Source organism: Varroa jacobsoni, unplaced genomic scaffold (assembly GCF_002532875.2).
Source record: "Varroa jacobsoni isolate VJ856 unplaced genomic scaffold, vjacob_1.0 contig02193, whole genome shotgun sequence".
Taxonomy (NCBI): Eukaryota; Metazoa; Arthropoda; class Arachnida; order Mesostigmata; family Varroidae; genus Varroa; species Varroa jacobsoni.
The window spans coordinates 1-14,474 of record NW_019214776.1 but is presented as its reverse complement, the minus strand read 5'-3'; the positions used below and the strand labels follow the sequence as shown (position 1 = coordinate 14,474).

Here is a 14,474-nt window from a genome sequence, read left to right as displayed (position 1 = left end):
CCACTCGAGCTAGGCCATTTATGTGAAAAAAAAATTGGTAAACAGGCGCATACTTTTCGTAATGGTGAGGAGGTGGGCTACTAATTACAAAATATGCTGAGTCACCATGACCTTCACACAACGGCCTCCCAACAGCCGAACGCTTAAAACTGAATAAAACCTAATGTAGCTTCACCAGGCTGTCGCCTCGTTCTGCGAGATGTGTTTATAAAGAACGAATTTATTGAGTGACTCATTCCAACATAATTGGATAAATTACCAAGAATTGAATCGATCCATATACATCAAAACGTTGAACAGCTTATCTTGCACAAAAAACGAGGTAAATAATGCTCTGAATGGAGGTTTCACATGCAAGCCATACGACGGAAAACTTCTCAGCCTAAATTGAGGCTACAAACAATAGTAAGTAGCTAATAAAATCTAAAAAAATATTACAAACTATGACCTGAAAAACGTAATTGTCGCGCTAAAGTGTTCGCGTACATCATAGTGTTAATCAAACATGTGCTATAGTATAGATGTTTTGGTTTATTTTTACGTGCTAACATAAATATAAAACTACAATCGCTCGTTGTTACGTTATGAAATCAACATCAAATAAATCTTAATTTCGTGACGTTTCTAAACTTTAATTTGGTTATTTGAAATATTGATGTTATTTTTGTAAAATAGTTTTTATGCACACGAATTACCATAGTCACTTCGCTTTAGAACTAAATAACATGATTTAGTATTTTTCTATTACGTTTTCCTAGGAGAAAGAAAGAATGGGTCAATTTTGTAGCACTGCAGTCGGACGTCCCTATGTCAGTTCCCTGCTCCGCACTGAGAAGGCAATTTTGAATTTGGCGCTACCTGCTTTCCTCTCAGTTTTTAGCGACACATGCTTGTTCTCCTATTACAATACACGTGGATGGGGTCTAATCCATCGTATTCGCCGTTTTTCTGATGTAATGAAAACTGTAGGTTTTGCATAGTTTCGTGATATTTACCCATGAATCGACTACGCTCCATCCAATCTTTGATTTTTTGTGCTCCAGTACATTATTTAACAGTGATATCGGATGAGTGTGTTTGTATGAAATGCGAAAATCTTAAGAAGATACGTACGGATAATCATTACTGTGCACATGAGACGAAAATTCAACGGATAGGATAATAACCGCATCTCACTGTTGCGATTGAAAAATCATCAAAATGACTGTAGAATCGGCCAATGATATCTTCAGTGGACATCGCGCTCTGGGGCTGGTTTGTAACTCGCTACCGTTCGCAATCACATTCCAAAAGAAGCGTGGTGAATACCTTATATTTACTGCTGTTGGAAGACACTTTCATTGTTATGGGGTACGTAGAAACTTAAACGACGATTTCTGCTGGTTCCAAACTTGTGTTACTCTTAAAGAGAGAACAAAGAGACCGAATGGGAGAAAAAATTGGTAGAAGTTCAACTTAACACAACCATGACGGCTCATCGGCAAATACATTTGTGTTTTTTCACCAAACGATCTTGACGAATATGTGTGTATATATCTTTGTTTATCAAGATCGATAGATCGTATCTGTTGAGCTAGACACCTATGTTGGTAAATGCAGCATAGCACCATGTAAGAATCTACTTTTAATACTACGCATAAGGCGTTAACGATTCCCTACAATAATCAAGACCCAAACTTCTCGAATTAAGCAAAGGCTTAAGCTGTTTTTTCATTAATATGATCTTATAAAGCCAAACAATGTACTATGCTTTTTGTGTGTTTTGGCTTAACAATAAGTAGCGATTTCTATGTGCGTACTATCAACGGGCATGATCTAAAGCACTTAAAACGTAGTTCGTCTACGGATTTTGAGAATTTCGTTGACTCTGCTAATTATGTTGGTTTCAGGGTACCCGCTTAAATCTATTGTCCGTTTCCCCTGTACATAATGATGAACTCACGGCTATAGCATGCGACTCGCGCAGGGTTTATTCAGCTGCCGGTGGTAACATTTATTCGTGGAGACGAGGCATTGAAGTAAAGTATAGGGAACTTTTATTATCCTAAGTAAATTTTTAGAAAATCTATCAACGACAGATTTAATTCTCTAACCAGAAGACTGAACCTGCTTTATGCTTTTTATGTTTTTTTTTAAATAAACGTCTAGTTGATCCTATAATAGTTAGCTTAAAATCCGTAACAGTTAGCCATTTCATACTAGTAATACGAGTTTTGCAATATCGGTTATACCCATCTATCTGTAATCCATTGTATACGACATATGGCTATGAAAGATTCACCCGATTAGGAAGATCTTATTAGGTGGTTTTGCTGTTTCGTTTTGCCAACAGTTAGAGAACCTGCTGCTTATACTCACTTCAATGCATCTGCTAGATTTTTAAAGTTTTGGTTTATAATTAATGGTACGCCTTAACAAGATATCGATTTTATTATTGATTTTAGCTGAAACTAGCGTTCACAGGCGAACATTCGGGGCGAGTTAAGTTCTTACTGCCATTCAGTGACCATTTAATTTCCGCCGATGAAGGCGGTAAAGTTGTCATCTGGTATAAAGAAGATGCCACGGTATGTTCTTTTACAATTTGTAGGTAATTAAAAGCGAACAAAATAATGAATATTTTACCAAAAACTCACCTTGTACCAAGTTACTGCTCAATGATTATACCCACTATATAAAATATAGTTTGCGTTATTTCCAACTATAAGCGGTACGTAAAACTCAAGTAGCTTTGATATGCACCTATAAAAGGAACACTTAAATAAAAGTAATGCTATTAACAGATTTCTATACAATAAACATATTAATTTCAAGTATACTTTACTACCGAGTACTTAAGTGAGAAGACACAAGCACATGATTAATGGGTCGCGATATTATGGCCGCTTCCGCTTGTGAATTTGCAATAGGTTTACACCACGATTGATTTGTCGTCTTTTGAGGGTCTCACGGCGCTGGTACATCCCAATACATATATCAACAAGATTCTGTTTGCTTCAGCTAAAGGACGGATGCAGCTTTGGAATATTGCCTCAAATAAAGTTATATATGAATTCACGAAGTTTATTGGTAAGTGATCAGTATTAAGCTATACGGTGTTCCTCCTATAATTATGTACTTTTTTAATAGACGAGTTTAGAAACGTTTTTCTTCGACACCACTCATTATAGGAACGGGCGTTGCAACCGTGCGATTTAATTAGAGACAGATTGTATTTAACGGTGCACAACTTCAGTGTTCAATGATATAGACTTGCTTTATAATGGTTATGTATAATAGGACCCAAAATATTTTATATATTTTGAATCCTATTATACATAACCATCATAAAGCAAGTCTATTATTTATCACTATGTTTCAGTTATTTTATATAAGTTACTGTATATCGTCAGATATCTCTTAGTAACCTCAATTTACCATCAACTAAGCGTGTATATACGGTGCCTAATTCAAAATAGGTGAACAGATTACATGCATTGAGCAGTCACCGGCCATAGATGTCGTTGCTGTGGGACTTGCGTCGGGTCGAGTAATCCTGCACAATCTGAGGCTCGATGAACACCTTATAGAATTCACGCAAGATTGGGGAGCCATCACAGCGATCTCATTCAGGTATGCCCATTCAACTCTTTATCATTGACTTGATTGTAATACTGCAGCACTTTATTGGAATGGGCAGCGGTAGCGTGTCCTTGTGCAATATATCATTTTTGCAAATGGCTTACGTCTCTGTGTTTGTCTCGTGTAGTTCCACTCCAGTTCAGCAATTAAGAGCTGAGTGATTATATCATGACTTTGGTTACGTATATAAAATACATAGGCCCTATTTAAGTAAAAACTTTATCTCTAGTAAGGTACAATACAAATAAAATATTAACTCTCTCTACTCGCACAAATTTTACAGTACTTATGTACAGTTCGCTAATCTAATTCCACCAAACGCTTAGCTTTACAAACCTCCGAGTCATCGAAGTGAATACAGTGTAAAACGTCATATGGCTTTCTATTTTTAATGCTGATATTTTAAAGGTCGCTGTACGATATCTAACGTTCGTTTCAGCTATGTGGGTAAAAGGTGTTTATTTCTATTTACTTAAATGTTTTTTTTTGTAAAAGGACAAATGGACCGGCGCATATGGCCACTGCTTCACCATCGGGACAGTTAGTTCTATGGGATCTCGAAGAACAAAAACTTCACTCGCAGTTACCCGAAGCTCATGGGGGTCGTGTTAGCAAGTTACATTTTCTCGTACACGAGCCCCTCCTTATCTCTGGTGGGGCAGACAATGCTCTTAAAATGTGGATATTTGACATGTCCGATGGCGGGGGGCGACTACTTAAAGTGCGGGAGGTAAGCATACGACTAGCCGAGAACGTGCCGAAACGACGTTACACAAGAGTAAATATACTTTCGATTAATTTTCATTATTTCAGTGAACTAAAAATTCATAATTTAGATATAACTTGTCAGAATTATTATAGCCGTTACTAACTATTGTGAATTCTACAGGGAAACGCTCATCCACCGCGTCGTCTTCGTTTTTACGACTCTGCGGGAAAACAAATTCTCTCCGGAGGGGGCGATGCAACCCTTAAATCGTTCTCCACCATTCATGATGCTTATAATCGAAATTTCGGTAGAGCTACTTATAACAAAAGATCGCTGAAGCGGGCAAAGACCCATGAACACAAAGAGGTTTGCAAAAAAATGTTATGTTTGTATGGATTTGAGGGGAAACCCGTTGCTTTCATTACAGAGGCAGATGTAGAAAGTTACTGGAATAACTGATATACATGCACGTGATATATTTCTCGATAATTTCTTTTATGTACGAATTTTAGCTATTTATAAGCACGTGTAACTATCCTGGTGTTGTCTTTGTTTGGCAGGCGCTTACATTTCCTCCCGTAACGGAAATTGCGTCTGAAGTGACTCGCGAGAAGCAGTGGGACTCCGTGGTAACAGTACATGACCGAATGCGTCTAGTCCAGACGTGGTCAGCAGACAAGGGTACACTTGGTCAACATAAACTGCTCCATGAACGGTACTGCATTTGGTTTCTCCCATATTAACTTGTTTTTGTTTTGATATTTTCATTATCTGCTTATTTTCGCAAGAAAAATTTTATTGGCTCTAATGTTTCCGCAGGTTTTTAAAAGATCGACGCTTTCATTCTGCAGTCGCTACGTGCGTTGCAATGACGTTCTGTGGCAATTTTGCTCTCGTGGGGTATAGTTCAGGTCATATAGATCGTTTCAATGTGCAGAGTGGACAACATCGTGAGGAGTATGGACCACGCGGCCTAGCACATCACGGGCAGGTTTGTCCTAGATATTGTTGGTGTAATGTTGATGCAAACAACGCTTACAGTATATATATATTTATGCGCAAAAATTTAGGCAAACAAAGCAAACTGATTTGCTTCTATGCAGCGGTGAAAATTGTTTCTTATTTTGGTGCATAGCTAGCTTTACCTCATATGGAGATATGTTTCTCTCTTAACGTGTGTTTGTTTATTGACCGCCGTTGCAGGTTCGTTTTGTCGCGTCAGATGCGCTAAATCAATTTGTGATCTCTGCGGGTGTGGATGCTGTTGTAAATTTTTGGAAATTTAAAAAGCTCATTACGAAACCCGTTGCTTCGATTCTGCTTGATGTTGCCTGTTCTATGGGCGTGCTTCACAGGTAAACGAATAAATCACACCGTATCTAATAGATATCAAAGGAAGCGCTACAAATTACAACCTTGTCTTGCCTCATACTTCCACTTGTTTGCGCAGAATTTGCATAAATTTAGTCTTTTGCAAGATAGTTCTTGTGCAGCTTCGAAAACTATTATGTTATTAATTTTATTCGACTTCTACACAGCTTAGTGAAAACATGTTGAAATAGCAATGAAGTAACGGATTTTTCTAATGGGTTTTGGTCGTAGGGAAAGTGGTATGCTAGCTTTAGCATTGGACGATTTTTCGGCCGTTATTGTGGATTTATCGGTAAAGCGATTAGTCCGAAAGTTCTCCACTGTTCGAGCGCCAGTGTCGGATCTCGCTTTCAGCCCAGATGGGCGTTGGTTAATCGGCGCTTCGTTTGATGCCGTTGTGCGCACCTGGGACTTACCAACAGGTGAGTAACTTCCACAGGGAAATGTTTACGTTAAACTAGGTTACTGAAGTACCGATTGATAAATTTCAGTGGCTCGATTTGTTTTGGCATAGCCAAAGCTAGGTATCTAATCCGTTTAGTGTCAGTTGTATTTCTTGTATCAATGTTACCTATTCTTTACAATAAGTAATATCATAAACCTTTAATCGATCCAGTAAGTGCCTATGAACCAATTATGCATCGCTGCAAGTATTTGAAATCGACAGATTAAATATTGCCATTTGGACACTTCAGCTATCTCTTAGAGCAGTAGCATTTAGTTAAATGACACACTGTTCAGTACACCGACTTTTGATTAATTGCACCGTCATTAACATATTCATTTTAGGAACTTTGATATCTGCATTTCGAACACCGTCCCCCGTTATTTCGTTATGTTTCTCGCCTGTCGGCGATTTCTTGGCCACAGCTCTGGCCGATAACGTAGGAATCTATCTCTGGGCCAACACAACACTGTACGATGCCATTAAGATGCGCCCTCTTCGACCGGATTTTATCCCCAAAGAACAGGCAAAGCTACCTTCGGTCCGAGTGGATAAGGCGATCGAGGATGAGGTACGGTTTTGCTTTCAAAACTATAGACGGATAACTTCTCTTCGTTTATTTTTGGAGTGATCTAATTGCTCGAGTAACACGTTTTTTAACATTAAGTTCCGGAAATGTGCGATGTTGAAGAGGCCGCTGCTTTTTCTGCTTGTTGGTCATTAAAAGTGAAACAATGTGCAGTTGCGTAATTTTTTAACACGAATATTCGCTCTATCGTATACTTTTTGCGTGTTTGATCTCTCAATATATCTTCGATTTATTTCAGAATGATGAAGATGAACCTGATGAGAACGTAGTTAGTGACGATGAAATGGTAATGACGCTCGATGAAACAGCAACGGAAGTGCGTGGAGCTAAGGAGAACGCCGATCTGATCCTTCTTAGCGACCATCCAGTGTCTCGATGGGCTAATCTGCTTTCAATGGATGTCATTCGCCAGAGGAACAAGCCACGCGAGCCGCCCAACAAACCACAAGCTGCTCCATTCTTCTTACCAACGATTCAAGGTCTCGAATTTAAATTTGACCTTGACAAAGGCAATAACGCAGAGGTACGTGACTCGCACAACAAAGCATCGATTTACAGTCATTGTAAAAGTACTCGCGGCGTGATGTAGATATAACCGCTAACGGGCTATTTTTTTAGACTAATTCAATAAAATATACCATTTGTAATTTATGGTACTTCGTTAAGACTTGCAGACTAATATTTTATAGTACTTTACTTTCTCGCCTGGCACAGGATCAGTCGAAGGTGATCACCACACAGGCAACTACGACATACTCAGCGTTTGCAAACCTGCTTTTGCGTTGTGCAGAAACAGAAAGTTGTAAGTTTGTGCAATCGTGCTTTTAGACTATACGAACGCAAGGACATTTTGCAGGCATGTGTGTGGGTATATTTATGAAAATAATAGCTTATACGTTACTGGGTATTTTTATTCTTGGTCCTGCTTAAAATAAGTTTAATTGGATCTGTAGCTTCCAGGACCACTCTTGGAAGTCATCTGTTGGCTTCATGTATTACCTTAAATGTTCCACAGTGTTTTTTTAAACTATTTTTCCACAGTTCAAAGAGTTATGGCTTAACCTTGGCTTAAGATTGCTTTGGAGTAATTGTAGAACAATATAGCAGGCTTTTAAACGAACGTTGAATTTAATGCTTCAGATGCTTCAGTGATGGAGAAACTGAAGCAATTAGGTCCGTCAGCTATTGAAATGGAAGTGCGCTTGTTGACACCAGATAATGGAGGTTCGATTGAGTTAATGGCGGCGTTTGTCGACGCCATGGGAGCTGCGCTGCATAGAAGAAAAGACTTCGAGCTAGTGAACGCGTATCTCGCACTTTTCATGAAGTTGCACGGCAATTCTGTTGTTGATGAAGACGGTACGTACCACACATTTAAGCTTATATATTTGGTATTGCTTGTAGTATTGTCATTTTACTCGATAGCGCCTAAGACCACGATTGACATTATAAAAAAAAAAGGTATAAAAGAAACTACAATACGTAAAAATTTGGTGAGATTTAGGCTCTATTTGGCTAATTACAATCATTGTAAACTACGAAGTCAACGGTATAATGCTACTTTTGTTTAGTACTAATGTAAAAACGATAAGTAGTTGCTATAAGAATACTTTTGTGTGTTTTTACTTTACCTCTATTACGTTTCCTTAATTTCAGAAATTTGCGAACGTCTGCAACACGTCAGTGTCGTTCAGGAAGAGTCGTGGAAGGCCGTTAGCAAACTTTTCTCTCAGAATCTCTGTATTGTCAACTACCTACGTAGCGCTGTACTTTAACAATTCTACTCATGTTACACATACCCACGTTTACTGATAAGATTTCCGTGTTGTTAGACACGGATAACACGTGAACATGTTAGTTTTAGTTAGCAAGCATTCTTGGTGTAATGACTAAATTAACGAGTATGTGTATTTGTGTGACATACAACTAGCGAAAGAAGCCATTGTTGTAGTTCTTGAGCGCTGTACAATAAGAAAACCAATTATATATTAGAGTAGATGCTGAAGCCCAGTTTGAAACGTAAAAAGTGGACTAAAATGCGTGAGAGACAGGTATGTAAAATGTGTTGTTTGAAATAAAAAATATATATAGGTTACTTCCTTAACAATAATTCCTTTTTATTAGCGCTTGGTTCATTATATGTAAAATGTTTACGAACAAATGTATACGATTAAAGAAAAAACAAGCGTATATAAGCTGTACAACCGATGCCAAACATTTTTTTATATTTTAACGCAAGTTAAATTAGATGTGTTTTTAGTTACTTTTTCTATCACTACTGAGATGCCTAGGAATTATTGTTGTACCTATACTTTGAATTTTTTTCTAATAGCAGGTAACTACCAAACGTATCTTAACCGAGTCTTTTAGCCAGAGAACAAAAGAATATATTGGCATTAGTACGATACCTATCAAAGACGAGAAGCCGGTACCCGGGTACATGTATAAATTTTGCCGAACACCATATAATGACTGTACAATAATGCTTCACCACATTATCATTTGCTAAAATATTAAAATATTTTTCAAACCTCTTTAAAAAAATTCTCATGATTTGGTGGACGAAACCTTCAACGAAGTTGCCATTGAAACTATACGTAAAGATGATGAGAAAAAGAGTATACAGGTATACGCTTCTGAATCTGGTGTTTTAGAGACCTGCAATAATGCCAAATTAATTAAGGTCATGCATCGTACAATAAATCCATTAGGCGTCTCGTGTCGGGCCATCGGATTAACAGGTTAAGGGGTTTTTTGTTTATCGCTCAACAGCTTGTACCATAAAAATTCTAGGCAGGTCAACAGTAAACATAGCGTAACTTTTTCCAAATTGAGAACATTTTATAAAAGTAAGTTATGTACAAAAGAACTGTATTTTCTCATGATGAACTCAAAACAACATTGAGCACTCTAATAATGCGCTAGCGGGCGATTTGATTTTCTAAATTCGGTATGCCCACCCAAACTGGGTGTAGGTTGACGATAAAGTCACACAAGGCTACCCCAACCGTGACTGTGGATAACAGGATTAACGAAAGTGACACCGAATTTTTAATGCAGTGTTTATTATCGAAATTAAGTATGTGCTCTTTTCCGTGATTGGGTTATTTGCTTTTTCAAAGCACCTGAGGTTTCAAGGGCCGAAGATTAGTACAGCTGATCGAGGGTTGATTAATGCCTCCACGCGAAAAGAGTGTGCAATGTATAGTTGGATTGAGCACACCTATTATATTGCATCGTAAACTTGAATTAAGGCATTTTTATATGCGCACATATCTTCGAGATCTTTAAGTCCCTGTGCGCCGCGGAAACGACTGAGTCTTGCATTGTAAATTCAGCAGCGATGAAGGCAACAGCCTTGTTCCGTTATTTCTAATGCTACTACGGATTTTCGCCAGCAATAGACCAGCCTTCCCAGCAAACGACGGCCGGCCACGGCTTCAGTATGATCGCTAGCCACTAGGAAAGTTTATAACCAGGCGGGCACCTTGGCCTGGTTTGGTCGTTATCCTGTCTTCCGAACGGACGGAGAATCGGTTTGGCCTTTGGGGCCTATAAGGTGGACATGTACGCTGCGACAGACTTGCAGTCTGCCATTTTACCTCTCTAGGGGCTTCGTACGATGGGAAAAAAGGAAAGACCCTGACCCGATTCTTACGGACACCTTCGAGAAACTGCAACAGTGAGTAAGGCGACTTTATACAGCGGAGCTGTAACTTCAAGGTTTCCTGTCATCGTCGGGTGGTTACCGTAAGTCACCGTAAAGGGTTCAGAAGGAGCTATGTACTTGGGCTGGAAGTGTGCTGAATGTAAAGCTAGGAGATGCTAGGAATCCGCGGGCTTCCTACATGAAGGAATCGAACAGAATGAGGGATTGAGAAATGTCCGATTCAGGTTACGATTTCGGGCGATGAGGCACATTGACGACTATTGCATTTACTAATGATGCTACGTAAAGATCGAGATAACAGAAATAACGTAACGGTTAGAGTGTATGTACGTAGAATAGAAACAGGCGTAAGGAAACGGATTAAAGAAGCGTGAAGGTACGTTGTATCGAGGAGAACTAAGTTATAAATCAGTTAGGTGCAACGAAAGTTTGAGGTATCAATAGAGCAGGCAGTTTTTTGTACGCACTCAAAATTCAGTTGAAAATGTTTTGTTTTTCTGAAATAACGAGGTTTTTAATTTTTTTTAGGCCTGCTCAAATGTTTCACCGTGAAAATCTAGAATTAGTTTATTAAAGAGAAATAACTAGGCACCCTCATCATTACATTTATAATTTGCATAAAAAGGTTACTACCTTGAATGTCTTGCTTAGAATCGTCAGTAAAACGTTTGAAACGGCTTCATGTTGTTGAAAGGCTAATACTTGTAATTTCAAAAATACAAATACTATAAGGAATTTCTTTGCAAAAATAGTTTTACTCATGTTTGTCGATTGGCCTTTGGCCAATGACTTGGGCAGAGTCGAAGCTTAAGCCATTCAAATGACATCTGTGCCTATCAGTCAACGTGTATTAGGGGCAATTTCTTTCGTTCCCAGAATAACAACTGAGATTCATATAACCTCTAAAAAGGTTAGACTGCAAACGATTTTGTTCGTTGTTTGCTATTCTATTTTCCATTCTGGTAGCCAACACAATATGGTGCCCTCTGCGACGTATCTTTGGAAAACTGTTATTGGTAGGTTGCTTCAGTATCGGTTCTTGTTTAATATGGTTGAGGCTGCAGTGCTGTAGATCGTTATTAAGATACACGTCTTATAATAAACACAACCGTGTTTCATTCAAAAATGTTTTCAACCTTGTTTGATCCTTTCTGTTTGCAAACTGTTATTTATTTTTTCTACATTATTGTTTGTCGTTTTAGTAAGACGAGTAAAACTTAAATACAAATCAACTATCATAAATTCTCAAAGCTAGAAAAGCCCATAAATATTTTCATCGAATTGGGTGGTGTCAAGGATTAGCTAGGATCTATGCCCTGTTATAAAATTTCGTCTAGCTAGTTCGCCGAAAGGACAAGAAAGAAATTAAATTCGGAATGTATCCCTAAAAAATGATGCTATTATCCCACACAGCAAGGTTTGCCCACCGGGTGTAAAATACACCTTTTGTTTTCTAAATAGAACCGTGGCACTCATGAATATTGAAACTTAGTAACGATATACTAGTGTACATGAAGGACGGGAATTTTAATCTTCGCACAGTGGTTATTCTACGACAGTAAAGGGGTAACGGTTTCGATAAGCGATAAAAGTGTATATAATGCAGATAATAATGATAATCGTCATAAACTTGTGGGTTACGGTGACCATATTGAATTAACCAGTAGCTGGGTTCATAAATTTTAATTAATTTTACAGGACACTTTTTGGAAGAATTGACTCGGCCGCTATTTTTCGGATAACACATTTGTTTATAATACTCATACTTCGCTGACAAATTCATTGTCAATAAAAATCAACTCAAATTCGTCTTTATAATAAGAGGCAAGTCATTAATGCATTTACAGCATTCTAGCAGAATAGGCGATAGAAATAATAAGAGTAGGAATAAATAATAATAAATAGTGTAACAAAATTAATAAATCTTTTGCTTGCGATATCGTTAATTTATAAAATGAAGTAATGTGTTTACGCACCGTTTTTGAAATTAAAAGTATCTACACGATTTGTGTATAATACATAAATAATCTAATTGCAAAATAAGCCACCCCTTTGCCTAAATAATAAACATTTGCTTATTTAGACTTTACTTCTATTTTCTGTAGGGACAACGAACCTCCTAGTAACTTCAGGCCGATCCTAAAATTGTTTGCATAAGGTGCACATAAGAAGAGTGTTTTTGGTTTTATTTTCACGGGAAGTTTTAGGCTATTCGGTGATCATAGTTGCATACAGAATTCACTAGAACTGGGACGTCGGCCTTCGCTCTAACTCTTGACTCCTGTTCCGTAGTCAGCCGAACATCCGTTGATCGAGACATTTATAAACCATTCTTCGTTCCTACATATGCTTATACAGCTCGTGACACCGTTCGCTTTCTTTGACGAACTGCTCTTGATTCTCTTTTTGTAACGCGAACAGAAGCACCTTGTAAGAAATAAGGCAAAATTCACACATGTACTAGTTTGCTATCAACACCTTATTTTGAGATATGGCCATTACGCGTGAACTAGAGTTTCGACGAACCTGAAAGTTAGATTACTATTTAATCGCTCCGAACAGTTAATTTTCATGTAATAAACTACTTTGGTCTTATTTCTGTACTTTTAGGTTAGGGCATAAACAATAGTCACCTTTTATCTGACAAGAAACGCCGTATTTCACTCGAATTCCAAAAAATTGATTTGTTTTTTTGCCCTTACTTTCTGTGTTAACCAATTACAATTTGTCATGTAAGGAAGGCTTGGTGTTGAAGAGAACTGTTCACGCGGATTCTTTTAGGTTTTCTAAATTGTCTAGCCCATCATTAGGAGTTCGGTCGCCAGTGGTGAAAAATGTTTGGGGAATATGATTGATGTAAAAATGTTCTATTGAAGTTCTTTTAGAGTGACTTTAACAACCTTTGCCATATCTAGTCTTTCACTATTGTGAAGAAAAAATATAATTCCTTACTATGTTGTTTTTGATATTTTTTATGTTAGATAACCATATTCCCTTGCTGCGACTCGATTTTTTTGATCGCATTGTTCTTTTCAAGCATTTCGCACTGTATAAGACTTTTTTTTTTACTTACACCACCAAAAGCAAATCGTGGTCTTTTCGGAATGAAGATATAGATTAATGCTGGACGTAGGTTAGTCTCTCGGAGCTATCTTGTATACTTTATATCCACCTGGAGGCATCTATTTTTATCAGTCGACAGCTCTGTGCAGGAATATGTTATTAAAACTGAGTGCACTCCGGCAAGGTATATTTAAAGTTGATGAAAAGCTGTATCCTTTTGTGGGGTTTACCCAATTCATAACTACCCCAAGCCTCTGATTTTTGATAAAATTTCGTACATTCACGATGCATGACAACAGTGTGATATTTAAATATTTTTTTGCGCTAGTTTACGAGTTAGTAACGAGGTCCCCTCAAATTGTCGGCGGGGGTATCTCTCAAGTGTATCCTCAAGATCTAAAATTTGATCCTTGAACCTGATAAACCCTTTTTCACAGTTAGTTTTCAGTATACCCGGTGCAAATATCCCCGGGTCCTCCGGTAGCCCTTTCTCTTGGTAGGATGCAAAATAGAACGGTCACTGAGAACCTTCTATTTTTCCTCAGGAATTTTTGCTTTTAGAACCTGAAGTCGACGGAAAATTTTAAATACTGCACAGTGAAGTTATAACAGACCAAGTGCATTTTCTAATGATAGATACAAGTAAACAAACAGCGAAGAGGTGGAAAAAAACGAGAACATTAAGAGCAAGGGGCCATTACTTACATGACTATTAATTGAATAGTTAATATTAATGTAATACCAGTTCTTACCGCAAATTATCCATGCTTACCTCAATCTCCTTCAGAAACTCCAAACTGAAAGTAATCATAAAAACTGAAATGCTTTTATGGACAATTAAAATATGTGCATTCAGATATCTTGGCAATATTCCTGGAACCGATGTTTACTTCTACTAATTAGATTGCCAGACCTGTTGAAAATTGAATACTAAACTAAGTTAGATACTATTATTATATTGTAGATTCTCTAAGAAATTTTTATGAGGAAGAGGGTCTCGCGACAA

The 14,474-nt window shown here is 37.8% G+C and overlaps 1 protein-coding gene across 1 annotated transcript; it reads left to right on the top strand.

Moving 5' to 3' along the window:
* The first annotated feature begins 912 nt into the window (after positions 1-912).
* Positions 913-8,845, top strand: LOC111272420 (WD repeat-containing protein 36). The gene is made up of 16 exons (XM_022853860.2): positions 913-1,350; positions 1,890-2,018; positions 2,445-2,567; positions 2,910-3,069; positions 3,459-3,612; positions 4,117-4,351; positions 4,511-4,696; positions 4,891-5,045; positions 5,150-5,321; positions 5,534-5,685; positions 5,933-6,123; positions 6,491-6,717; positions 6,974-7,258; positions 7,450-7,537; positions 7,876-8,094; positions 8,392-8,845. Exons 1-16 carry the CDS (start codon positions 1,201-1,203, stop codon positions 8,508-8,510), a joined length of 2,745 nt encoding a protein of 914 aa, XP_022709595.1. The 5' UTR covers positions 913-1,200; the 3' UTR covers positions 8,511-8,845.
* Positions 8,846-14,474: the final 5,629 nt, after the last annotated feature.